This window comes from Castor canadensis, chromosome 6 (assembly GCF_047511655.1).
Source record: "Castor canadensis chromosome 6, mCasCan1.hap1v2, whole genome shotgun sequence".
Classification (NCBI taxonomy): Eukaryota; Metazoa; Chordata; class Mammalia; order Rodentia; family Castoridae; genus Castor; species Castor canadensis.
Genome location: NC_133391.1, coordinates 141,035,919 through 141,063,889, shown reverse-complemented (window position 1 = coordinate 141,063,889; position 27,971 = coordinate 141,035,919). Strand labels below are relative to the sequence as shown.

The 27,971-nt window shown below is 35.7% G+C and overlaps 1 protein-coding gene across 1 annotated transcript in view; it reads right to left on the bottom strand.

Annotated features, from left to right (window-relative positions):
* Oxct1 (3-oxoacid CoA-transferase 1) overlaps positions 1 to 27,971 on the bottom strand; it is a 127,367-nt gene that overhangs the window by 22,583 nt on the left and 76,813 nt on the right. The window contains exon 14 of the mRNA XM_074077543.1: positions 3,650 to 3,739. Coding sequence (XP_073933644.1) covers positions 3,650 to 3,739 — 90 coding nt within the window. The remainder of the gene's footprint in view (positions 1 to 3,649; positions 3,740 to 27,971) is intronic.

Genomic DNA, 27,971 nt, shown 5'->3' with positions numbered 1-27,971 from the left:
GAAGTAAGGTCCCCTGACCTTCGGAACACTGCCACAGTGATTGATGCAGATGTGACAAGAGCCTAAATAGGGGCAAGGAGAGTAGAAATACTAAGGAGGGAACAGACTGCTGGAATACTGTAGATGCAATGTTTATAGTATCTGGTGGAGATGGGTAAGGGGTGGGAAGGCACCATGATGTCTTTTCAGAAGAGGGGCTGGAAGAGCCTTACTCCTCTAGCTGGAGAAAAGGAAGAGCAAATAAATTAGGGGAAAGGATGTAGATTTCACTTGCAAGTATATTATAGTTTAATAGCTCTGGAACAACTAGGTGGAGTTAGAAATACAGTTCTAGAGATCATTAGAAAATTCCAGTTGGAAAAATGATTGAAGAGAACCACTGAGTGAAAAATAATACTTCCAAAAATTTAGATGGCACACAAGAAGGGTGCAGAGAATAAGAGCACATGGACAAGGATGGAGTTACAAGAGGTCCCGGCAAGAACCCACAGAAGAAAGGCTAGGGCATTTGTGGATTCAAGTTGGTGAGGCAGCTCCGCTCCCTTCAGCATATGGTTTGCAAACCTAGGCAAAAGGCTGTCACTGAATTTAAGGCCTTTAGCAGATGGACAGAATGGGGACAAGGACAGTCCAATGAACTGGCTTTATCTTTAAGAATTTGACTCAGAACTCAAAGGCATCACAGATGTTCAAACCCCACTGACACAAGCCTGGTGACATGGATATATCTACATGCAGGAGAGGTTAGGAAATGTAGTCTGTCACTGGGCTACTATGCACTCAGGTAAAACTTGGAAAATTCTAATACAAAATGGAAGAAAGAGTTCATATTCTCAGACTATTTTCTTTTAAATGCTTGGTTGATATCTATTTCACCAAAGTAAGGAGAACTTGGGCCAGGAAAAATGAATACAAAGAAAGGGATAATTCTGAAACTTGATGTTTTCTGAAAAGGGCAGATTTACATGGAACATGGATGCAGAGGCAGCTTTGTGAAGATGCAGCTTGGTTTAATATGAAGAACATAGGCAGGAGCCCCAGAAGATGGAATAGGCCAGGAGATGAAAGGAAGCTTAAGAAGGAAGGTGGCAGGACACCAAGAAAACTATGGAACCTTGGGATCCAGCCTCAATGAAAATCATGTTACAATGCAAGTGTGATGCCTGCTCTTGATATGTTTCAGAGGTAATCTAAGATCAGGGGTCACTCAGGAGCAGCACCAGCAGGCAGATAAGGTTCAGATTCTAGAAGTTTCTGGCTACTGATTGAAAGGAAATGGCTGGCTAGAAAGGATTACAAAGAAAAAGTTTCTCTTATCAAAAACAACAAAAAGGCCTATTTCTAAAGGCTGGGCAATGCTGTATTTATAAATAACCTGTATCTTTAATCCTTTAGATGAGGAAAAGAAGTGAAAAGCTAGCTGCACCCAAAAAACTAGTGGACAGGTTCACCCACTTACGGGAAAAGAAAACCAAAAAACTGCAGCCCAAGAATACAAGATTGTATTTTTTTTTCTCAGGTTTTAATCCTCCATTGCAAACTTTTCACTCTCATGTCTTATAAAACTCTAGGGATTAGTCCCCTTGGCTATTCAATTGATAAGGCTGCAGGTCTGAAAGAACAGGTCAGTAACAGGAGAGGTTGCCAGGAACGGAGAACCTTCACCTTACCAACCTGTAGCCAAAGTAAAAGATGCAGGGAAGAAGTGGCAAGGTCACCATTTAATAATGAGTACAGAGAGACAATCCCTAGTGACAACCACACAGCATAGGATCACAGGTAAGATGTGAAGGTGGTAGGAAGAAATTTTGCTCAGTTTTCAAGGTTATGTAACTATTAAGTGTGAACAAAGCATAATTGTTATTTTAATCACAAGTACTTTCTGGCTTGTTCAAATGAAACTGTCCTGGGGAAACTATCTAACTCTAATTTTAGACTAAAATACCATCAATTTCTTCACTGGAAGGGTAAACAAAAAGAAAATGCAAAAATATGATCATGCTCCTGTGGAAAACTTCAATAAGGGATTTCTAATTGGAAGTTTGAAGTACCATTTATTTTCCTATCAGAAATTCCAGATGAGGAGAAAGAAAAGACATTGGTGAGAAAAAGAGAGAGAGGATTTGTTAAACACAGGCCTAATGTTTTGAAAACCAATGCACAAAAATAATCCAAACTAAGTCAGACTTCAGCGCCTATGCGTCAACATTAAAGTAACAACAAAAGGGAGTTTTCCCCAAATAGACATTATGTTCCAGAAAAGATTTAGATTTGATTTGCATGCTTGGCATCCTTTTGCCTCTGAAATGAAATATTCTGGATGCTCTGCAAAGCATCTCTCAGAAGTCATCTTGTGTTGGTTCCATTTCTATTGTTCCACATTTGTGCACCACTGCTCACTTTCCACTATTTATTAAACAATTTATGCTAACTCCTATTTACTGCAGTATCCACACAAAAGTATTTCATAGCACAAATGACTTGCCAGGGGAACTAAGTGAAGTGAGAATCTTCAGCTCCAAGTTCTTGCACAATGCTGCATCACTATCTAAAAACAGGGCAAATTCACTACCATTTTCTTGCAGATTAATGGTATCAAAATGAGAGCTGGTAGATTTTAAAACTAAGAATGATAAGGGATAAAGAAGAATAAACAAAAGATATAGCAAATGAAGAAGGTGTCATCTAATATCAACTTTTCAAATCAGAAGAAGTCGAGGGATTCAAGTCAGGAAAGAGATTAAAACTCAGTTTGGTCAAAGATGCATTTAATTCAAGAAAAAAGAAGAAAGTTTTAATGATAGCTTCATGGTTAGAAGACTGAGTTTTGGAATCAGAGATACACAGGCCTAAATCTCAGTTCTACTAATTATGTGACCTCCAGCAAGTGACAGAAGCTCTCTAAAGTTCTGTTTCCAGAACCATAAAAGTACCTATATAAAGCTCATGTGCCTCTACACACAAACACACATTGAATGATGTGTACTGCTGACAACAGTAAAAGTTCAATAACGGTATCTATGATTACTAGAGGAAGAAAGAAGAGGAAGAAGATTGAAGACAAACTCTGGGAGATTAGGGATATTTGCCCAGTTTTGATCATTGCCAAATTCTAGCAGTGCCTAGCACATGATGGGTACTCAATAAATACTTGCTGATTCATCAAAAGTATAATCCTTTTCAGAATAAGGACAGTTGCCATCACCAAGTCCATGAGTTTCTAACACTTTCTAGAAAGGACTTCTAGAAGCCTTGATAAGAGGCCATACTGTCCATTTGGAATAACTATTGTTAAAATTTACATTCTATTGTGCTTTTCATTTTGAACAGAGCAAGGAACAATTATGATCTTCTTAAAACCTGAATATTTTCACTGCCTTTGAAGACATTAAAGCTTTTACTTTTAATGTGTATGCAAGGCAAATGTTCAAAGAGCACCCTGATATTTGGCTTCACTGAAAGTTAAACAACCACTTAGCCAAACAGTAATAAACAATGACCTTTGTTGTCATCTTCCTCCCTAATATATAAGGGCTATCACCTTGAATGAGCCAGAGAAGATAATAACCAGTCAGGTGACCTTGTGGTCAGGGGTTCAGTGTACTGTGAATCTCCAGAAGCAGTATGTAGAGTGCAGAATATGTGTTACCTTTGCAGAATGCTCCATGGTGACCACCACTTTGGTTTTGGCACTGGACACTAAATCCATAGCACCACCCATTCCTTTCACCATCTTCCCCTGCAAAACAGAAACAGAAAACAAACAGCTCTACATCTTTTACTTCTGTTGTATGTGGGAGAACAAAACTAACTTTCAGGAAGAAGCACTGAATAATTAACCAGAAAAAGTCATTGACCTTCACTGTTTGGTACCTAAAGCTTTACAACCTATTATTTTGTTATTCTGCTACTGTATGGTTGAAGGATTAGGACAGATAGTTTGATGTCACTTTTATTAAGTGTGGTTAATTACGATTTTGTTGATGACTTATTGGTGATAAGTTAATCAGTAGGTTAAGAAAAAATTTAAGAACCTTTCAAAAATTCTGGCAAAAATATCAGATTGAAATCCTAATACCCCTGACAGCCACTTCTTTCTTTTGAAACATATATTTGATACCTCTTAGCCTTCTATTACCAACATTTTCTACAGCACTCTTAGATTCCTACGGATTAAAGTGCCATTAGGTAGGATGCAAAGGCACTAATGTTGTTTCTCGAGTAATGATTAATAGGAAAGTGGGTCTGTCTTTCTAACACTTGGCATTTATCCTGCTCTTGGAACAATAATACAAAACAAAATGAAAAACATACTATTAATCAAAAATAGAAAACAGAGGTTGAGTTTAGGATCCTGTCACCATTTCCTTTCTATTTTTGTACATCTGCCCTCCCCTATGTGCTACACATGCTGAAAAAAATCCCACTGTTTATTCTGTCTCCCGGATACAGAGTTTTGGAAAAAGCAGGTGTTTCCAAAAATGATGAAATAAATGTTTTCTAATATTGACACTTCCTTAAGGTTTTATTTATTTTTTAACCTAAGTCCTCTTGCTCATTTGACAACAAACTCTTAGAGAGCTCTCAGTTCCTTTCCCATACTTTCAGAGCTTGGAAAAGATTAAGAAAGGCACTCAACACTGGCTTTAAAAGAAGGTCTCAAATTACATGATTTTAGAGGTCAATGCAACACAGTATGAACATGAATTAGATAGACGGTATAAAGGAAAAGAGCAAGTGATCATGATGCTTTATGGTGTAGAACCTGATGAATGAGATAGTTACCAGCTGGCAATAGTTAGGTGGGAGGAAGTGTGGTAGATACACAACCCTGGTTTCAAACAGGTAAATTTGAAGCAAAAGAAATAATCCATGTGGAAATAGGTAATGTTAAGCTTCTATAAGCAATGCCTTCATCCTTCATTAGCTGCAACTTTAATAAATTTGCCATCATGTCATACTACTATTAAAAAACACTGATATATTTATGGTACAAAATATAGTTAAGTCAAAGTTGGAAGCAGTGATTTTCTACCATAAATTCTGATGTAAGTTTCAAATTTTTACAACTTTGAAGAACACTAAATCAACTCTATCATAAAGTATCTCAACCTGTGATGATAAGAACATATGACAGCCTCAGCTTCCACACAGTGTTTCTGGGCAGGCTCTTATGAGGTGAGAACTAGGTAAATGAAGAAGCAGCCACACAAATCTAGAATCTAAACTAAAGATTCCTTGAATTACACAGAAAATTTCCTCAATTTAGAATATACCACAGGCAAATTTCATTCCCTCAGATACAATGATTACATAAGTAAAAACCTAGGACAAGCCTCTAAAAGGAAGCTTATTCAATTTAACTGAATCTCATACACACACTTTAAAACACTCAGCTAATTTATAGAGCAATAGAGCACCTACTGGGTACAAAACACTGTGCTGGCAGGAATATGCAGTATTTTAAAACATGGTGGAAGAACCACTTCTTTGTTTCTGTTTAATAATATACAGGGAACTCAAAAAACTAAACTCCCCAAAAATCAATGAACCAATAAAGAAGTGGGCAACTGAACTAAACAGAACTTTTTTCAAAGGAAGAAGTCCAAATGGCAAAAAAACACATGAAAAAATGCTCACCATCCTTGGCCATAAAGGAAATGCAAATCAAAAAACACACTAAGATTCCACCTCACTCCTGTTAGGATAGCTACCATCAAATGTGGTATTTATACATAATGGAATTTTATTCAGCTACAAAGAAGGATGAAATTTTGTCATTCACAAGTAAATGGATAGAACTGGAAAACATCAACTTAAGTGAAGTTAGCCAGGCTCAGAAGGCCTAAAATTGTATGGTTTCCCTCATATATGGATTATAGACCTAAAACAAATGCAGTAATATTATTGGACATGGGTCATACACTTAGGGGAGAACACCTACAGGAGGAATAAAGAAAGGGAAGGAAACTTAAAACAGTGGTTGATGTGCTCACTGTAGATGAATGAATATAGTAATCTTAAACTGGCAGAGGCCACTATAGGAAGGGGACTGGGAAGTAGTGAAGAGGTCTGGTAAAGGTGAACCAATGTAGGTTGTAATACACATGTGCAAGGAAGCAACACTAGGAATCTCTCTGTATAACTATTTTTATCTCAAACTAACAAAACCTCTATGTCTTTCTTATTATCTCATGTTTTCTCTTCAACAAAACTGGAGAACAAGAGGGTGGAACAGGTCCTGCTAGGAAGCAGGGCAGGGGTGAGGGAGGTGGTCCAAACAATGCATATACATCTGAGTAAATGTAAAAATGATAAAATAAAATAAATTAGTTAATTAATTAAATAAAAAGAAAATGTTAAAAAAAAAAAAGAAAGAAAGAACACATGATCCAGCAATACCACTCCTAGGGATATATATATCTGAAGGAATGTTAAGTCAAGAAAACTGCAGCCATAAAGAAAAATGAAACCATGTGGTTTGAAGGTAAATGGATGTGACTGGAGAACATAATGTTAAGTGAAGGAAGCCAGGCTCAGAGAGACAAAGCTGCATGTTTTCTCTCATATGTAGGAGACAGACACAATACAAATACAATCAATATTATGAAAAACAGGTTATGTTAAGGGGAGGTCACTAACAGGAAAGGAAGGGTAAAAAAGGGAAGTTAAGATGTTCAATATGGGTGATGTACTTTCTATGCAAGAATGAATACAGAATTTTTAAACCTGTTGAAATCACTATGAGATGGGACTAAGGTAGAAAGGAGAAAAATAGAAGGCATGAACCAATTTGAGTTATAATACATATATACATGTAAATGTCATAAGGAAACTCTCTGTAGAGCTATCTTAAACAAACAAAAATGCTTTTTAATAAACACGGAGAATAGGAAGGGAAAACAGGTCCTGTATGAGGCCTGGTACCAGTGGGAAAGGGAAGAATACAAGGAAAGGGTGAAGAGGCTGAATGTAATGGAAATATTATGTACTCACATATGAAAATGGAAAGATCAGATCTGTTGAAACTACTCCAGGAGTAGGGGTAAGAGGGATAAAGGAGAGTGATGGAGGTGGGAGATTTCAAATATGATATATTGTAAGAACTTTTATAAATGTCACAAGGTACCCCCGGTACAATAAAAACTTAAAGTAATGAATAAAATAAAATATATACAGTTAAAATGTGAAAAAAAATTAGAAGAATGATTCAAAATTCCAATAAAAAGAACACTGTCTTTACTCAGTGTAAATGAATAGCCTTGATCACTCAAAGAGATTCAAGTGGTTTGATGTTTCATCCCTGATTTTGATACTTAAATATTTTGTTTCCAAGAGTGAAAAAATACACAAGATTAGGAACCAAAACCTAAGATCTATTTTGTTACCACTATGTGACACTGGCAAAATATTAAATCTCTGTAAATTTGAGTTCATTATAAACCAGAGCTGTGGTGATCTCCATATGATAATGTATGGAATGTATAGAAGTTTATAAAGGTATTCACTTAGACATTTATTCATTCAGTAATAAGAGAGTTGGATCAAACTTTCTTCTTGTAAAAACGCATTCTCTACTTTTTCCTCATCCCCAAGGGAGAACTAAGCTCCTTTTTCCCTTATATCCTTGTCTATTACAGTGAATTTCAACTATTCCCTTCCCTCTCCTTCCTTTCCCTTCCCTTCTCTTCCCTTCCCTTCCCTTCCTTCCTCCCTCCCTTCCTTCATTTCTTCTTCCCTCTTTCCCTTCTTTCTCTATTTTCCACTATAAGTATCTGGCATGAATGAAAAGATGAGTAAATTACTAACATAGGTTATGTTCAAGTTCTAGTAGAACTCCGAAAATGCAACTACTAGCTGTGTCTAGGGAAACAGGATGGAAGGAAGTGGTTCAGGAGGATTTTACCAACAAAGGGATTTCACTAAATTAGTTTGCCAGGTGGGAAAAGGAATTCAGTGAAAGAGAAAGCCAGTATCCCCTGATAGACAGCTTTTCTAGCAGGTAAGCAGTAAAATCTTCAATTACTTGGTTTTCCTACTTTGCTAATATATTCATTGTATTGGGAAAGGAAAATAAAAGTTTCCCTTCATCTTAACCCTCAAAGGATTTCTAAAACAGAATCAATTACTAAAGGAAGACAAGTCACTCTATCTACAGTGGCAAAAAAAACCATAGTTATATCAGGCATACTCATTATCCTTCAACCTAGCTTACTGGAGCATTCTTTTGGGACCCAACTACTTGCATTTCCCAGCTCTCCATTGCAGTTAGAGATGGACATGTGCCTGAGTTCCAAACAACGGAAGAGGTGATGTTTGTGATTTCCATGCTTTGGCCCACAAATAATCTATTGTATATAATCTGTCATGCTCTCACTTTCTGCAATCTAGATGCTGATATCCAAGGTGACTCTGAAAGATGGCTGAACTTCCCTCATTCTGGGTCCTTAAACAACCAACCATGTGTAACTAAGTCCACTTATTTGGAACATCACATTGTTCAAGGAAAAATAAGCATTTAGGGTGCTAAGCAGCTAAAGTCAGAAGGCTTGTTACAGCAGTCAGTGTAACTAACATAATGGCGTAATGCTCAAGTGACTTCAACGAATGAGTGAGAATTCACTGTGGAATCAGAGCTGTTACAGCTGCAGGATGGAGGGTCAGGGGGCAGGCAGGCTCTTCAGGAGAAATAACTAAGCCAGATACTATGCGAGGCAATATAAGTCACCACTTTATCCAAATGTCCAACACACCACTTGACATTTACAGAGGTTTAATATACTTGCTCAGTGAATCAGTAAATGGAAGCGATTCTGAGAAAACAGACAGCATTACAAGAAAGGAACAGCTGAAAAGTTATTTAGACCCATGGCATCCTCATCTTCCTCCCCAAACCTCAACATCCTATTGAACATACAAAATAAGAAGCTGATAAATCAGGGATATTTATAAGGTATAAAAATATACCTTTAAATAAATCACAAGAGAGAAAGATACTTCGAGAAAAATAGGCTTATAATGAAGAAGAGCTACTGAGCATGAGTGAGGCACAGTGCCACAATGATATAGACTGTGGCTTTCTTTGAAATCTAATCACCAGCATGCATTTCTTGAATGGTACAGCTTCAGTTCTGAAATGTATTCTGGCTGGCATAATGGGGAGATGATTGCTATATGCTCAACTTATGGCCAACTCATCTTATTGCAGTTAAGGATTGACCTTGGTAGCAAGTATGAAAAAGAACACTGCAATAAAATGTAATTCTCATTATGGTATGCTCCATTGTGACACACTCAACTTTCCTAAAAAGGTACTGATTCAAGTATGATTCTTAATTCACAAATATTTACTCAGGGTCTATTATAAATCAAGTGCCAAAAAATTTAAAAATGAAAAGACAGATATGAGTTCACACATTTTATCTAGAAATTAGAGCTGAATTAAAATCAATTATTTTCAATATATTTTACCTACTTTGTTCCTATTTACTAATGTCATAATTTTGAAGAAAACAAAAGAAAAACTACTAGGGCATTAGTATTAAAAATCTCAATGCATCAAGGTACAAATATTAAATCATACACCCAAAGAAATAGCAATTCAAGTTCTGAACATGACCTTTAGTCATATTTTATGGATTTTACAAAATGTTAAAATGAATACATTTGGACATACTATGAAATGTTATTTTTAAAATATATAAAACACATTGAAAATCATTTCTGCTGTGGCCTTTTTCATTAGGACATAAATACAAATGGCTTATTTCCAGATTTATTATCTCTCAATATTCTAGCATTAAGCTAGAAACAATTTGCCATATGTGTAAAGAATTTTAAAGCATTTTAAGTAATGCTATATGCCACAGTAGAAAATGTGGATTACAGGTAAAAGGGAAGGGTGGCTGTGGGATGATTTATTAATGAAACTTGTGCCTGCTTTTCAATATTAAACAACAGAACATTAAGTGCCACCTCCATTCAAATACAAGTTTCTTTATTTCTGTCTTCTCCATTATCAAAAAATGCTCCAGAGAAGAAAATTTCCTCTTAACATGCTCCCAGCTAAACAGTAGGAAACAGGCAAGCTAAGAAGGACAATAATATTTATTGAAACACAAAGAAACAGGCTATCCCTCCTTTCTTTAGAGAAAATTAAAGATCTACAATTTGCCTTTGTTTGTAACAAAGTTATATTAAGATATTTCTGTTTTATGTGTTATACTTTGTTTTCAAAACAAAAATGTGATTTTCCTTTCATAGATTAATTGTATTTCCAACTTCGGGTAATTAATCATGTAAATCAACTAGTATGGAGCTAGAAATATAATTATATTCTCTATTTCTAGGTCAGTTGGCAAAACTGCTTATACTAAATATTAGTTACCCATCATAATATGAGCTTTAAAAAAAGCATGTTGAAAAAGTAGTATGCAAATAAACTCAACATTTCATTTTCAGAAGTGCACTTGTTCCTGCTCTGTCAAGGACCTATTTCTTCTCCCTCCCCTCCCCTCTCCTCCCCTCCCCTCTGCTCTCCTCTCGTCCCTTCTCCTCTCTTCCCCTCTCCTCTCCACTCCTCCCCTCTCCTCTCCTCCCTTCTCTTCTCCTCCCCTCTCCCCTCTCTGCTCTCTCTCTTTCTCTCTACTTCATTCATTCCTTAGAGATCTAAAACCTGGTTTCTGCCTTGACTGTGTCCTTGATGTGAGAACTATACTCAAAAAAGGAAAAAAAAAAAAAAAAAAAGAACTATACTCAACAAGCTCCCTAACAGTTGTCTGGTTCAGGACACACCAAGGTCCTGAACCAGACACTCCGTTCCTAGGCCTATCTACTATATTTTCTTGTGTTCCACCCCTTCCAGCTGTCCACCTAAGGGTTTCCATGGCACAAAACTGTCCTGATTCCTCAGACCTCTCTTGAGGCTTTCAGTCCCCTTCCTGCCATTCTTTTCCAAAACCAACTTAGTATGGCAGCCAAATTAAGAGTTCGGTCCTTGGCCTATAGCTCTTCTCTCTATTTGTGTTCTCTAAGACCAACTTCATCCACTTTCAGGATGTACACACCTCCAATGACTCCTAAAATCACAATTACAACTCAAGTCTTCCTTCTGAGTTTCAGACTTCAATATCCTAAATTTTGTAATTATCTTATTGTAGTCTATGGGCTGTTTCCTAGAATTGTTTCCTCTTAATCTTGGGCTTATACTTAGGTTAGACTTTCCAATCTTCCTTAAAATTAGGGTTGGTCATCTGAATAAATTCTGGCCAGTGGAAAATAGGTAAAAGTGTTGTACAACACTTCCACGGCTGGACCATAAAACCTTCCAAGAATAATCCTCCATATTCTTCCAGTAAACTACAAGTTAGAAATGGTGGAGCCATGATGGGAGGAATCTCATTCCCTGAATTACTGCACAGAAGAGAGCTGTTGCCAACCAGGGATACTCATTTTGGTTCTATGTGAATGAAGAATTAAAAACTGATTTTATATTATGTTAATTAATACATGGCTTAGCTCAGTATGATCAAAACTAAATTAAAAATCTTTATCAAGCTTAATCTTGTTCAACTGTTAACTCTCTAGCTTATTTAATGGGCAATTATCCAGCCTAAGACCCAAATGAGAAACTTCCTTATCTTTGGCCTCTCATTGTATATCCGGATCCAACCAGTCACTGCCTAAGAACTCCAACTTTCCCAAGATTTCTTGACCTTGAAATATGTACTTTTCTTGTCATAGGTAAAGCCTTTATGATTACTCCCTAAAGAGTTTTAATAGGGCTGGAGGTGTAGTTTACAGGTACAGTGCTTGCCTAGCATGCGCAAGGCCTTGGGTTCAATCCCAAGCATTGGAAAAAAAAATTGTGATAACATCCATTCTGGTCAGCTAGTGTCCAGCCTTGTTCTTCTCAAACCTGTATCTCTCAATGAGCATCCAATTACATTGTTCATCTTCTTTAGATCTTTCAGTGGTTTCTCAGCACTTTAGCTTAGTATACACACCTATAATATTTTAGCCCTTTCTCTCCTCATTTCTTTACATCCCAGCAGTCCCCGTTTCCATATCAGGAACATGTCTTAATGCTATGACTAAAGATCCTATCCTCATCCGATCAGGTAAACTCTAGCATATTCTCTATGTAACAAACCACGTCTACCCTCCCAGGAAGGGTTTACCAAACTCCAGCCTCATCAACAAGATGAGATGAGGGACCTCTCTCCTGGGTTCTCTCACAGCATCCCTGCATATCCCCATTTTAGAATTTACCACATTACCTGCATTAACATTCGGGCTGATGGTACACTGGCAAGTGGTGACAAAACTGCACAGATATTTACAATTTACATTCTTCCTCTTGAGTGGGACCTCATCTGTTTTCTAGCCATGTCCCTATACCATCCAGCTACATAAAACACAACAGGGAGTTTCCAACTCCCCATTTATTTATGACTACCATTTGTTTGGATTCTTCAGAGATTGTGCCTTAACAAACCTGATTCAGACCACTGTCACAGAAGTAAGGCATTACCTTATTTACTAGAATACACACCCCTGTCTTTTTGTTCATCCCCAGCCCAATACAATGATTGACATATAATAGTTTTTTCCAAAATGTGTTTAAATAAAATTGAGTTCCTTTACAAGTAAAAGGTTTGTTTGTAAAAATGTAGGATGAATGAGAAAAGAAAAAGTAAAGCACACTAGGAAGCCTAATCAAAGCTTAGGGCTTTACCTATGGGGAAAAGAATAACCAGAAAGTAGGGGGAAAGGGAGTTTAAGATATGATAGGAGGGCAAAATGGTTTCTGCTGGGTATTAAGGCGGTGGGGGAAGAGGGAGGGGGTGGAGTGGGTGATAAGGGAGGGGGTGGGGGCAAAAAAAGAAAAAAAATATGATAGGAGGAAACAGGAAGAGGATAGAGAAGGATGGGTGGGTAGAAGAAGTGCAGAGAGTTAGATCACTGCACTTCTTAGGTTCTGAGTACGGGCTGACCTCTTCCTCTTCCTAGTACATCCTACTTGCAGAACAACTGCAAATGTCTAAAGTTATGATGAGGGGAAAATACGACCAAGGAAGGATGAAGAAAAGAACACCCAAGGGCACCTTAATCAAGGTGATAATTCAAAGTCTGGGAACACATGGGGCAGCAAGTCACTTATAATTTGACTACACTTAGGTATATTTTCTCCCCATACACATACACAGTAACTGGTACTAATGAAGACATCTAGGATATCTCTCTTACTGTCAACTTCAGAGCTTGGAGACTGGCCTCTGAGCACATCCAACCTAAGACAAATGCACTGGCCCCATAAGAGGGGACTAAGACAAGATGTGAAAATCAAACATTACCTCAGGAAAGTAGCAAAGTTAAAGTTCAACAATTCCTTGGCCAAAGTGGGTGGAACTAAAGTGCAATAGAGAATATGGTACTTTGAAATTGACCCTAATAAGGATACCTAACTCTTTTTTATCCTCTTTAGTGCTAAGTAAATGCTACTCAATAGCTATCTAAGGAACACTGACTTTGTTGTTCATTTTCTCAAGTGGAGAGAAAAATCATTTATAAGATATCCAAGGTAAAAAAGACTTAAGAAACCTGATACCTTAACCATTGGCCACTAATTAAACATCTACTTAAAACCTGTTCGGTTCCCTGTGTTATCCCTGGGCATACAAAATGCTCTCCTTTGACCAACTCAGTTACCAAATCCCTCTTCTGTTCCTGAGACTTAATGAAATCAATCATGCATAGTCTAAAACCCTAATACTGTCACTTCTATTTCCTTTCAAAGATTCACCAAGAGTAAAGTTCACTTCCTCTAGAAGGGCAAAGGATTAAATTCTATTATAATTGACCTAATTATAATGGAACCAGTTTTATGCATCAATTTAAAAATATTTTGTAGTCATATATTTATGATGTTACTTGATGCACACATACATTTCCTGGTTTTAGGCAGGATATTTGAAAATAAAAATTTACTCTGTACACTTTATACCAGAAACTATATATGTGAAAAATATATGAAGTTTCTTTAAAACATTCTTGCAAGTGAACCCAAAGAAATACAAATCCTAGTATAAATAAAACTTATTTTTTCTTACCATGATCAGAATCTTCATTCATTTATTATAAGGTAGTCTAGAACAACCACTTACGAGGGTTAGAAAATGTCAGAAATGTAACAGGTTTGATTTCTTAAGAAATCAATTAACTTCAAATAAGAAACATGAGCTGTGTTCCTCCCTATTACACTGAATCTCTCATTTCATAAAAGTGTAAATATCATTCAAGAGGGTGTCCACAGTTCACTTAGAAAACATCATTCCAAGTGAAGAAAAAAATACCAATACATATAAAATTGTCATTAATTATACAAAGGTCATTTAGTCTACCTTTGCATAGGAAATCAATAAGCACTTATTATCATAGAAAGCACTCATTAGTTTCATATTTTTATGAAACTATGGTATAGTTTCTTTTCCTATGGTATAACCAATGTGTGACCAAGTTTTTTGTTGTTGTTTTTATAAATGAGGCATGTTACGTAGGTTAGTTTCTTTGTTACAAGGTCAGGCAGACAAGTGCTTTGGTCTATTTGGATTAATAAAATGAGCAGCAAGAGAAAAACTCTGTTTTGAAGCTGTAGTTTCAGTTCTTACAGTCTATTCATAATACTCCAGAGATGAAAACAAACATCAAACAAGCTAAGTGAGTTTACCTTGTTTTCTCAGGCCTCCTACAAAAGGTATCTATGGGAAGAACTTGAGGAAGTGTTTTAGCAGAGAATAGGAGAATTTAGTTTCATTTAGAATAATTAAGTATTATTACACTATAAGTTTTTTAAATGAATTTGGTTAAATATAACTAAGGACTGGAGCTTCTGCATCTTGTGCGTTATACAGAAACAAAGTATTGTATTTAAAAATTCAAGGATTAAGTTATTTTTTATTCCACTGAATCACCAAGATAAATGTATTAGAACCATAAGAAATTGTCTACATATGACCATGTAATGATCTACAAACACAGGAATTTTACATGTTTGCTTCAACCTAATGTGAACCAACCACATAATGTGGGGATGGAGGAGGTAAAAACCCCACTTCTTATTACACAATTTAAAAAAAGATTTATGTTGTTTTTAGAAGGTCCCTGGATAGTCAATACAAACATGACAACTAAAATACGAAAAGAAATGTAACAATCATTATTATGTGCCTGCATGTACTAAAATATATTAGCTCCCTCAACAACTCATTCACATGGAATATGAAATTATTACAGTGTCTTTTGCAATAGCCATTCTCAGAAATTTCTTGTTCTGATTCCTCAGAGGGCATAAAAACTAGAGTCATGGGCAGGAGCACACTTGTCCCATCATCTCCTCCCACCATCTGCAAAGCTCTCAAGAGAACAATTATGGAATTATTATAATTACACTGCCATCTCTGACAGCTGGATGGGACTTTTACAGAAAGACATGGTGACTGAAAGAATATTGTTAAGGAATACATCAAAATTATTTTCACTGTTTTTATCCACAGTAAAAAAGGATCAAAAAATAATCTGGAAGATAATTTAAAAGTTAAAAAAAAATCCACTAAGAGCAATTGTGAAAGAGCATGCTAAACATACTGAGTGTAGCTGCCCTCCTAAGCAAGTATTAAAGGGTTGGGTTGAAAAACATAAGACCACTTTGATTCTACACTAAATTAGTAATAACCACTATGTTTATGGTTCAGATGTTCTCTGGATTCAACTGATGGCCTCCTTAATTGACTGCTAAGAACCTGCTGTGAGTTGACAGCTAGAACATGCATATCCTGATGGTCATTGTTGGAGAGTCCAATAATTTTTTGCTTATTTGCAAGTATGCAAGTCTTACACTGAGAAATGGGGTACGTCTGACATGTGAAGGTAGGTCTAACTATGCTGCTGAGAAAGCTCCACTTCAGAGACTAGGAGAACCATGGGCCTCCTGGGTCCCAGCACTACACACAGACTCAGAGCTTGGGACAAGTATGAGGTCTGAGCTCCCAGATACAAAGCACATTATCTTCCTGACAATAAATAAGGCTCTCTACCTTTGCTGGGAACAACTAAAAATGCTAAAGTGCTATGTCACTGTGGTAGGATCCACGGGCAGTGAATAGTTTTAGAATCAAAACTTCTATTTCTCCTTTGCAGACTTCAGAACTGAAAGTGCTACCAGAAGATGGAAATGGCTCCTTTAAATTGCAGTGAATGAGTTGGAAAAAAAAGATTCCAAGACAGTTTAAAGAGGAATTACCGTGAAGAATTTATCTTTGGTGTAGGTGGAAACAAATTATCTTTATAGAAAATAACAGTAAAACACATAAATACTTGGTGAAGGATCTCAGTGTAACAGAAATGAAAACACTTGAGAATAGAATCTAACCATGAGAAAAACAGAAGAAAATCCAAATTAAGGGACACTCTACAATGTCTGACCAATACTTTCCAAAACTGTCAAGGCCATTGAAAACAATGAAAGAACAAGACAGTAGAGATATGACAATTAAATGCAATCTGATACTCTAAATAATATCCTAAAATAGAAGAAAAAAGGCACTAGGCATAGAGTTAACAATAATGTATTCTACAATTAAAAATTAAGAAGGTAGCTGTTGTAAATGTCACAATGTACCCCCAGTACAACAATAATATGCTAATAAAAAAAGGAAAAAAAAAGAAGGTAGCTGCTATGCAAGAACAAAAAAGGAGGGAAAAAACTTACAGATGATGGTTAAGTTTATGGCCCTGTTTGTGGAGATGGTTTCACAAGTGTACACTTACCTCCAAATTTATCAAGATGTATACATTTCAGTATATGTCAGTCCTACGTCAAATTTTAAAAAGGTTTTAAGGAAAAACTAATAAAACCTAAGTAAAACACGGAGTTTAGCTAACAAAAAAATACCAAAAGTAGAATGAAAAAATAGAAGATTTTGGAGGTGTGCAGTAATGGAATTTGATTTCAGGGCCTCACGCTTGCTAGACAGGTACACTTGAACCATGCCCTCTAGAGGAAATCTTTTTCAAGTGAAATAAAAAGAAAATCAGAAGAGGCAGAAATATTTAGAGACATATAAACTTTAACTACTTCTCTTCATATGTCAAGAAATATCATAGGTTATTTCTCTTGACCCTCTTTGAACTTTATTGGTGATCATTTAAGTTTCTGATCTTGATGGCATCATTAATTTTTTTCTCTTAATTGTTCACAGTACCAGAAGTGGACATAAAATACATAGCTAAACAGTACTAGAAGTCAATTACTATGTGAGTGAAAACCCTGATAACTTTAATTTCGTTTCATGAGAACCTAAGTGCAGGAACATTTTGAATCTAGTCCATTTTTCAGGTGGGAAGCAAATGCCAGAGAAAGTGAGATTTTGCTTCTTAGCCATTACAACACGATCTCTTAGAATTCAACCATGGCAAATACATAAAGGTGGGATATATTTTATAAAATCTATTAGTTTTAATTATGTCATTTCCAGTATTTGAAGGAAAACACATTCTCTTGATACCACCTGGAGGTACAGTTATTCAGAAAGGAGTTAGGTTTTCCTCTAATCTGTATGGATAGGTGAACAGGTCTGAAGTTAGTCTGCATGCCCACTTATAGGTCTGTCCACTGAGAAGTTCCAGAAGCTCTGTAATGATAACCTCATAATAACAAGCACATCTAGCACCCAGATCTTAATTTCTAAATACCATCCTCCAATAAAATAAATCAAGGTTCTTTAAAGAGCCTTGTCTCTTGTAGAGACAAGAGAAATATAAGATGAGCATCTTACAGTACCAGAAAGGAAATTTTCCAAACATAAAAAGAATGGAAACATATCAAAGGGGAAAAAGAACCAACTTGAAAGACTATAGTTAGAACAATTTCAGCATGAAAATAAATAACACTATATTACTGCATTACAACCCAAAGTATAAATATACATTAGAACATACTGATACAAATAAACTACTGAATCAATCAATGAATGAATAAATAGGAAAGAAGAAACAAAACTCTCCAGAAGAAATAAATAATACCCCCTCAACTGTTTATACTCACAATACTTCTGACAGCAAAGTTAATAGGTTTCTTTCTTCAGGATAACTAATTTCCCAGAGATCTTAACACCAGCTGGGTATCCACCAAGTCAATTCGTTTCCAATTCTAACTTTCTAGTGTTAGTGCAAATCCCACAGGTTATGAACTTATTCCCACAAGATTGCCACCACCACCTTAGAAGCCAATTACAAATCCAGAACACACTTCTGAACAAAACCTATGAAGCCAGCAGACTCCCACAACCCCTCTAGGTTCAACAATTTTCTAGGACAGCTTGCTGAATTTGGAAAGGTATTTGACTTTATTATAAAGGACAGAATGGAGGAGCAGCCATATAGAAGAGATACACAGTACAAGACATGAGGGAAGGGATGTGCTGAGCTTCTATGCCCTTTTCAGGTGCACCATCCTCATGTGTTCACCAACCCAGAAGTTTTCAGACTATTATTTTGGATTTTTAATGGAGCTTTCATTCCACAGGCCTGATTGATCAAATCACTGACTTCTGATGACTGAACTCAATCTCCAGTCCCTCCCCCTTTCCTCCTCAGAGTTTAGATGTGTGGCTGAAAGTTCCAACTTTCTTATCATGTCTTGGTAGATCTGGAAACCATTTCTATCTTGAAGCTGTCTAGGACATACCAAGAGTCAACCAATCAGTGTAAGCACAGGTATGATGGAAAGGGACTTGCCATCAAGAACAAATGATCTTTCTAGCACCCCTATTAGGAAATTCCAAGGATTTTAGAAAATCAATGTCAGGCACCAGGTAGAAAAACAAAATATATATTTATTATCTCACTTGCCTCCAAGAGGTAGAGTTTAATTTTCCTGCCCTTTGAAGGTGGGCTAAATGTATTAACTCGCTTTTAGAGAATAAAAGTAGAGAAAAGAAAAAGAAATAGAAATGTAATAGTGAAAAAACCTGGTAAATACTATCTTAACCAAATGATAAAAATTATGTTAGGTCATGTAGATTCTTTATACTCCCTGATATATAAGACAATGTGCACTTATCCTCTTTTTTTAAAAAAATAAGTTTATTTATTTTTATGGTATGGGGCCTACACCTTGAGCCACTCTATCAGCCCTTTTTTGTGAAGGGTGTTTTTCGAGATATGGTCTTGTGGAACTATTTGCCCTGACTGGCATCGAACTGCAATCCTCCCCTCCTGTATATCTAGGATTACAGGCATGAGCCATCAGTGCCCAGCAAAAAACACAAAAAAGTTCATTTTAATTGGCACACAAAGCATAAAAGCTATATATTTTAGTAGGGTAGTGATGCTTCAATCCATGCATTAATTGTGTAATAAACATATCTATCTCTTTGAACACAGCATTTTTAGAGTAAAAACTTGCTTCTATCTTTTAGAAATGCAATACGTATCTGTTATCTCAATCACTCTGATGTGCAGTAGCATACCAGAGCATCTTGCTCCATCCATCATTAACTTAGTACCCATCAATCAGGCTTGCCTTACCTTTCCCTCTCCCTTCTTCTGGTAACTGCCATTTTACTCATAATCTGAGTCTAATCATGAGAAAAACATTAGACAAACACAGATTGGAGGACATTCTACAGGACACCTGGCCAATACTTCTCAAGACTGTCAAACTCAAGAAAAGAAAGGAAAGACTAAGGAACTAGCATGGACCAGAGAATATATAATGAACAATTTGTGACATTTCTTCTAATTAGTCTATTAAAAATTATATAAGAAAAAAAGTAATGTGGTATCTTGAATTAGATCTTGGAACAGAAAGGAGACATTAAAGGGAAAAACATAAAAATCTGAAAAGCATCTGGGGTTTTACTTGATAATAATATACTAATATGTGTGTCTCAGTTAACGAATATACCACAATAACATACAACTGTAACTACAGGGCTATGGGATGAGGTGCATATGAAAAACTCTTTGTACTACCTCTACAGCTTTCCCGTGGATTTAGAATTAGTCTAAAATAAAAACTAAAATTTAAAAAATACTCAGTAAGTGGCCTGTTCCTATGTTTTTTGTTTTTCCATCAAAATGAAGCAAAATAGAATAACGCTCAGATTTCCCTCTGCAAGATGCTTTCCTGATGACTCTTTAAGCCAGTTGCTAAAAGGTTTTGAAAACTATGATTCAGAAAACAAGTAAATTTATGGTAGTTAAATTAATCTGTGCTTTTTATTGAACTAAGATGTGTTCTTTTTTTTGTGACATACTATTTTTTAATTTTTATAATAAATTTTTGTTGGTATATATTCCTTATGCAGGCGGGGATTCGTAGTCACAATTCGGATTAGACTTATATTGTACATTATTTATATTGCCCCCACTGTCTCTCACCCTCAACCCCCTCCCCACCCCACTTAAAGCAATTGCAAGAGGTTTCTTAGTTCTGTTTCATATAGGTATATGAAGTCCATCAACCATACACCCTCACCTTAATCTTCTTCCTTCACCCTTCCCTCCCACTAGTACCCCCCCCAACATATACACACTGCACCTATTTTACAGTCCTGGTTTTCATCATTAATATTTAAGTTGATGTTCAAAGTGGTGTCTCATATATGCCCATTGTGGGTATACTTTACCTTGGTCTGTTCAATCTCTTCCATTACTCTTCCTTACCCTTTACCTCCCACCCCAGTTTTCAACAGCTTTCAATACACACTCTTATATCCTCTCCTTCACATGTTATGTTATGCGATATTACTGATGCTCTATCATTTTCTTTTCCTTTCCCTCTTTTCCCAAGTTCCATAGAGTCGTTCCACTGTTACAAACATGTTCTAGATCTGAGTTTGTAATGATCATGCTTGGTTTTGTGCATATGTTTATCTTTGGATCTATCTTCCATGTATGACAGAAAACATGCAGTTTTTGTATTTCTGATCCTGGCTTAACATAATGTCCTCCATTTGTATCAATTTATTTTCAAACTACATGTTATTATTCCTTATGGCTGAGTAATATGCCATTGTGTATATATACCACAATTTCTTAATCTATTCATCAGTTGTAGGGCATCTGGGCTTTCCAAAGCTTTGCTATTGTGACTAGTGCTGTGATGACCATGGGTGTACTGGTGTCTCTACTATATCCTGACTTACCTTCCTTTGGGTAGATGCCCAGGAGTGGTATCACTGGATCATATGGCAGTTCTATCTCTAGTTTTCTGAGGGATCTCCACACTGCTTTTCATAGTGGTTGTACTAATTTGCATGCCAACCAGCAGTGTATAAAGGTTCCAGTTTTGCCACATCCTTGCCAGCATTTGTTGTTGTTATCAGAACCACAAAAATAAAAACAGGATGGTATTGGCACAAAAACAAACAGGAAGACCAATGGATCAGAATAGAAGATCCAGACACAAACCCACGTATCTATAGCCAACCAATCTTTGACAAAGGAGCTAAAACACGATGGAGAAAAGACAGCCTCTTCAACAAATGCTGCTAGGAAAACTGGATATCCACATGTAGAAAACTGAAACTAGATCCCTGTCTTTCACCCTGTGCCAAAATCAACTCAAAGTGGATCAAAGACCTTAATATAAGGCCTGAAACTTCGAAACAACTCTAGGAAGCAGTAGGAAATAACTGGAACAGATAGGTATAGGGAACAACTTCCTAAACAGAACTCCAAAGGCTCAGCCTCTAATAGAAACAATGAACAAACTGAGACTGCATCAAACTAAAGAGCTCCTGCACAGCAAAGGAAACAGTCACCAGACTCAAGAGACCACCCACACAATGGCAGAAAATCTTTACTGGCTACTCATCCGATAAGGGACTAATATCCAGAATCTGCAGGGAACTCAAAAAACTCCGTCCTCAAAGAATCAGCATCCCACTGAAGAAATGGGCACATGAATTAAACATGGATTTTTCAAAGGAAGAAGTACAAATGGCCAGTAAATACTTGAAGAAGTGTTCAACTTCCCTGGTTACAAAAGAGATACAAATAAAAACAACACTTGGATTTCATCTCACCACAGTTAGAATGGCCGTAATCCATGGTAATAACAACAAAATGTTAAGATGTGTTTTCTGGTTGTAACCGAACTTTATCCTTTTGCAGAATCCAACATTTAGCAATACCACGTAGGTAACAGAAATCCTTGATAAAGAATTTATCCCTGGATAAAGAATAATAAAGATGATTCTGAAAACTGAATATGTGGATTTTTTTAGCTTTTGTTTTATTTTTCCAATAATAAATTATACCATGTAAATAACTGTTATTTTGATAAGCCTATCCTGATATAACACATTAGACTAGTAGTTTGAAAAGTAAATAATGCAGACTGGATCTTTGTTCTGTGAAAAAATAATGTGCTATTTCCCTCCTCTACTATCCTTATGTCATTTTTCCTGTCATGATTTACTTTTTCCATGCAGTGCATTCTTTAGTAAACTCAATTATGTGAAGATAATTCCTCATTACCTCAATAGTGCTTGCAGAGAATAGGTAAACTAAAGCTTCTTTAGAAAAAGAAGAAAGAAAAGAAACAACATAAGGAAAAGTTAACTAAATTACCTAAAGTTATAGAAAAAAAAATTAGATGAAGTCTTTTTCAGATTCCAGAAAGAGGAAATTGAGTCCACAATTCCTATTTTAAAATACCCATTAGGTTGAACTTACTGCATTATTTTTCTTCCTTAGTGCTTCTAATCTGTTGGGTGATGTTAATTAATTTAGTTATGAGGCAGACAGCAAGCCTAGAGATGTCCTATGCAGCTTCAGTTTGGACAATTTCTAAAAATACAGTTAGAGTCTTCAGGACTAAAATTAAGAAACTTTCCAATGTACTTATAAACAAGCCATGAATCTTTCACCAATCTGAAAACCATGAGTTAAGAAAATTAAATTTTCTGAAAGCTACATGATTATGAAAAGTTATATTCAGGACAGAAATATGTTAGTTGATAAAGCTTCTAAAATGCTAGAATAATAAGGCTGTTCCTCATAATGCTGTGGCAGTATGAAAAATAAGAAAAATACTGTCTTTTTGGTGGTAGCTATTTCTGTTTTATTAGCAGATTAAGTTTTCAAGGTCTGATTACTTAGATATGTTCTAGGCAATAACTATAATAAAAAAAATATGCCCAGCAGATGGTAAGTGGCTAAAATATGTAAAAAACTCATGTACTTGAGTCCAGGTTTATGAGAACTCTCTGTCAGGCCTTTAAGCAAAACATATTTGCTCTTTTTATGTACAACTGTAACAAAACTGGGGATCTGGTATTATACTCAAACTATATCTAGAAGTTAGTGTTTATGTAGCTAAATCTATATAATCTAAATATATATAAAATATCTCTATAAATAAAGTACTCCATTTACTACTTGAGTTATCAAGTCATTAACATGTACACAACAAAGTTCAAAAACTCTGTCTGCATCTTACTAACAATAAGTCTACTGGTTGTGAGAAAAGACAAGAGAAAGATAAGTATAAAATGGTGTTGATTTTGCCTGGCAGTCTGATTAGACAGTAAAGGTTTGCAAAGAGGATCACATGGGAAATGGAAAACTCACATTTACTCAGTTACAACTGCACATGCCTTCACACTTAATGTGAACTCATTGTGAAAAAACCTCTAGGATTTAAAGATTTATATCATCATATCAGATCCCCAAATGGAAGCCAACTGCCCTATCTGGTCTTTAACAACAGTAACCATGATCTGACCCAACACTGGTCCTTTCTGGGGTTGTCTACCAGTGGGATGGGGGAAGGGCAAAAAAAAGAAAGGGGAAGAGAGGGCAAATATGGTTGATGTATCTTGTATTTATGTATGAAAATAGAGCAATGAAACCTGCTGAAATTGTTCTAAGAAAGTGGAAAGGAGGAGAGGGAGAATGATGGAGGGGGTGAATCTAATTAAGATATATTATAAGCACATGTATAAGTATCACTCCTGTATCTAATCCGTACAACTATTGTAAACTAATTTAAAAGAAGAATTCATTTCTTCAGTCACTCTAGCCATCTTTCAAGTATTCAAAAGCCACACGTGGCTAGTGGCTACCATATTGTATAAAGCACAGAGTATTTCCACCATCGTGGTGAAGATTTTGTTTGGACTGTGCTATATTAGTCCAAATAAGAGATTGAGTATTTTGTATAAGATTACGGCTTTTAGTAGCAAATCTAAAACTTCTAATTTCTATTCTTATTTGTCCTATACTAACCCACACTGCCTCTAAAAACTAAAAAGTATCTAAGCAAAACATATAACAAGCTCAACTTAATATAAAATTAACTTATTTTCATGTTAAGTTTTAAAGTATGAATCATGTACTTAATCACCAAGAACATCTAATAAATTCCAAAAAGTAATAAAAAGAATAACTCCCCCTAAATCTTTAAAATTTGAAAAAAATTCTAAGATGTTATAGAATCAAAACCAAAATCAAAACCAAAGTTATAAATTACTCCAAAATCAATGAAAATAAAAATTTTATGCCAAAGTTTATGAATACAAATAAGATTATACTTAGGAAAACACAGAGGGGCTTTAAAGTATTTATAATTTATAATTAAAAGAAAAAGACTATAAACAAAGCAAACATTAGTTTAAAAATCCAGAGTCAGCATCACATATACCAGAGAACAAAATTAATAAAAATGAAGAACAAAACTAATAAATCAGATATTTCTTAAAGTAACAATTAATTTTAAAAAGAAATTTCCTACAAGTCTAACTAAAAGAAAGACATAAACTGAACATTTACAGTTTAGGGAATAAAGGGTAGATACAGTAATAGTTTTTAAGGGCATTAAAGAAATTATACAAAAATTGTAGATGTTGGGCTGCTAGACTGGCTCAAGTGGTAGAACACCTGCCTAACAAGCATGAGGCCCTAAATTCAAACCCCAGTACCATCCCATCCCCCCGCTAAAAAAAAAAAAAGAATTGTAGATGCTGTTTTAGATCAATAAATGTGAAAATCCAAAAGAAATGAATTCTTTCCAGAAAAATGTAAAATAACAAAACTACCACAAGAGAGATTATAAAATGTGAGTACAACAAGCATAAATATATCTTACAAAGTATTAAAAAAACTGATTAATGAAAAGTAATAATGTTCTAGCATCTATCAATTTAAATAATTTCAATGAATTAAAAGTGAAGAGCTATAAGCTCAACAGGTAAAACCACAATGGATAAAATTCAGCTTCCGGCCTCTTTTAAAACTGTAAGCAAAAAAGCCTACAAGGAAACATCTAGAACAGTTTAAAGCACATTTATTCAAAACAAAAAAGCAAACATAGTATTTAAAGTTAAAAAACTAAATGAATTCTCATCAAAATTAAGTCCTCAGGCCAGGCACCAGTGGTTTGCCCCTGTAATCCTACCTACTTGGAGGCTCAGATTAGGAGGATCACAATTTGAGTCCAGACCAAGCAAATAGTTCTAGAGACCCTTCATCTCCAAAATAGGGAGATTTCCCTCCAGCAAAATGGTCTGGAGATGTAGCTCAAGTGCAAAACCCAAATTTCAACCCCAGGCTTATATATTTTTGGAAATCATATTAAATAAGGAAAATAAACTAAGTAGCATGGGTATTAGAAGCAAGAACTATACAGTTACTATCACTAATAAAAGAATTTAGTAAAGTATAAGATAAATATACAGAAATCAGTAGTTTTATATTAGCAATAACCACTTAGGAATTGAAATGGAATATTCAGCTCAAGTTACTGACAAAAACTATAAAATAATGTAACAAGTCTAATGAAGGACATAAACTGAGACCTGAAAAGTGGAATATTTCATGCTCCTGGGGAAGGAGACCTAACTACTACAAACCCATTAGTCCTTCCAAGTCAACATGTTTCATGTTGAGGGTACAACAGGTTTTTTCATCAATGGTACTCTCTCTCATTCTTCTTTTTTATTATCTTCATTATAGAAATAATACTCTCTGTAAGCAGGAGGACCACATTGGGTTTGCTCACCACTTCATCCCTCACTGCTAATATAACATCTACTACAGAACAAATAATCCTAATGAATTTTGTTGAATAAAAGCTATGATCTACCACATTTTAAAAATGAAGCACTGGGGTCTACAAAGGTTAACTTCACAGAGGTACAGAATTACTTCTCAGTGTGCTTGAAAGGACAACAGAAGGTTCTTTGTTTTGGGATGTTATTATTCAAAAGTAAGTTTTTCCTCATATACAAGACTATGAGACAGGAAAGATAAATTTCAATATTGGACGAGCTACTAACTGCTTTTTGACATGGGTCCAGTCACTTCATTTTTCTTTGCATTCTGGTTTTCTATCAGTGAAGTAAGTTGCTCTAGGGATGAATGATATTAGGCAATCATCAACATTTTTCTCTAACAAAACTTTCAAAAAAGTGTTGATCAACGTGGTTTATAAACAAAAAGAACAAAGTAAGAAATAATGATTTTACCAGCCAGAAATGTCAAATTCCATGATTTAATAAAATTTAGTTTTCAAGATTCATTAGCCTGTAGCTGCAGGGTCATGTTGTCATTAGCCCTTTGGTTTCTTCCCGTGCTAAGTCATCTCAGCAGCACCATTATTTGTCATATTACTAATAATGGAGTTCCCAGGGGGCCTCATCTATCATTTCTAATGTTTCCTCTCCTCTTAAGTAGGCTGTGTAATGAGAAGGGGCTGCTGTAGTCATAAGAATGCATCATTAGCCAAAGGGATATTATTGCAAATATCAAACTCACTCATTGCTTAGTCTCTATAAAGAGAAGAAATAAGAAAGAAAAAAGAGGAGAGAGGGAAAGAGGGGAGAGGGGCAGAGAGAGGGAAGAAGAGAGAGGGAGGAAAAGAGATTGACTGCTTCAAAGATACATGAATTCCCACTCTGCCTTCCAACACCAGGGGTGATGGAGAGTATCCGATTAAATTCTTAGAAGCACTTGTGGGAGGCTATGTGACACCATGGTTTTGAATCAATAAGATGTCCAGGTCATCTTCTGTCCAGTATTTAGATTGAATACAACTAAGTTCAAGTGAGTAGCCAAAGTTCTTAAGGGTAAGTAGTTATTCACAAATACATCACATGAAACACAACAAGGAGAGAAAAATGTTCTTTCCTCCACAACTAAAACAAATTTGGGTACCAATGAGAAAGCAAAATACCTTTCAGACTGCTGAAAATTGAGATGAAGAAAAGACTATTTCATATTCTCATGTCCCTTCACTTACCTAAAAGTCTGCATGTGTGGAGACCTATGATGGGTGAGCAGTCTTGCTCATGAATTTGCTTTGGTACATTTCCAATTTTATTTTTTTTCTAAATTTCTATTCAGTATTCCTTTTTGCAATGGTTCTCACATTTCTAGAGTGATGCTTCAATGTTTCCCGTTTAGTAGCATTGAAAGTTAATTTTAGAAAAATCCCAGTAGAGGGCCTGAACATATCCAAGGAATTGAATCAGTAAGTAGATCATAAAAAATAAAAACAGGTAAATAAAATGGACAAAGTACTTTATATACAAAATTTAGGTTAGTTATATGTGATTAGATGGTGGATACATTAGAATTTGAGTGAGTGCATAAAGGAAACAAGATGAAGAAACATAAAATGTTTAACTCATCACTTTCCAAAAACCCCACCAAGAACAAGCATCATAGACTTGGTGCACATCCTTCAAACTGCAGTACGCTTTGCCCCACACAGTGAAAAAAGTAAAACAACTGTTTCTGTCTACAGTTTACAGAAATGCTGTAAGGATACTTATTCTGCAAATTACTTTGTTTCCATCATGAAAGGCATTAAATACTTCCAAACAGTATCTTAAGGAAGAATGCAAGACACAGAAAAACAAAGGATCATGGTTTTAAGTACTTGTCAGAAAACTTTAGTAATT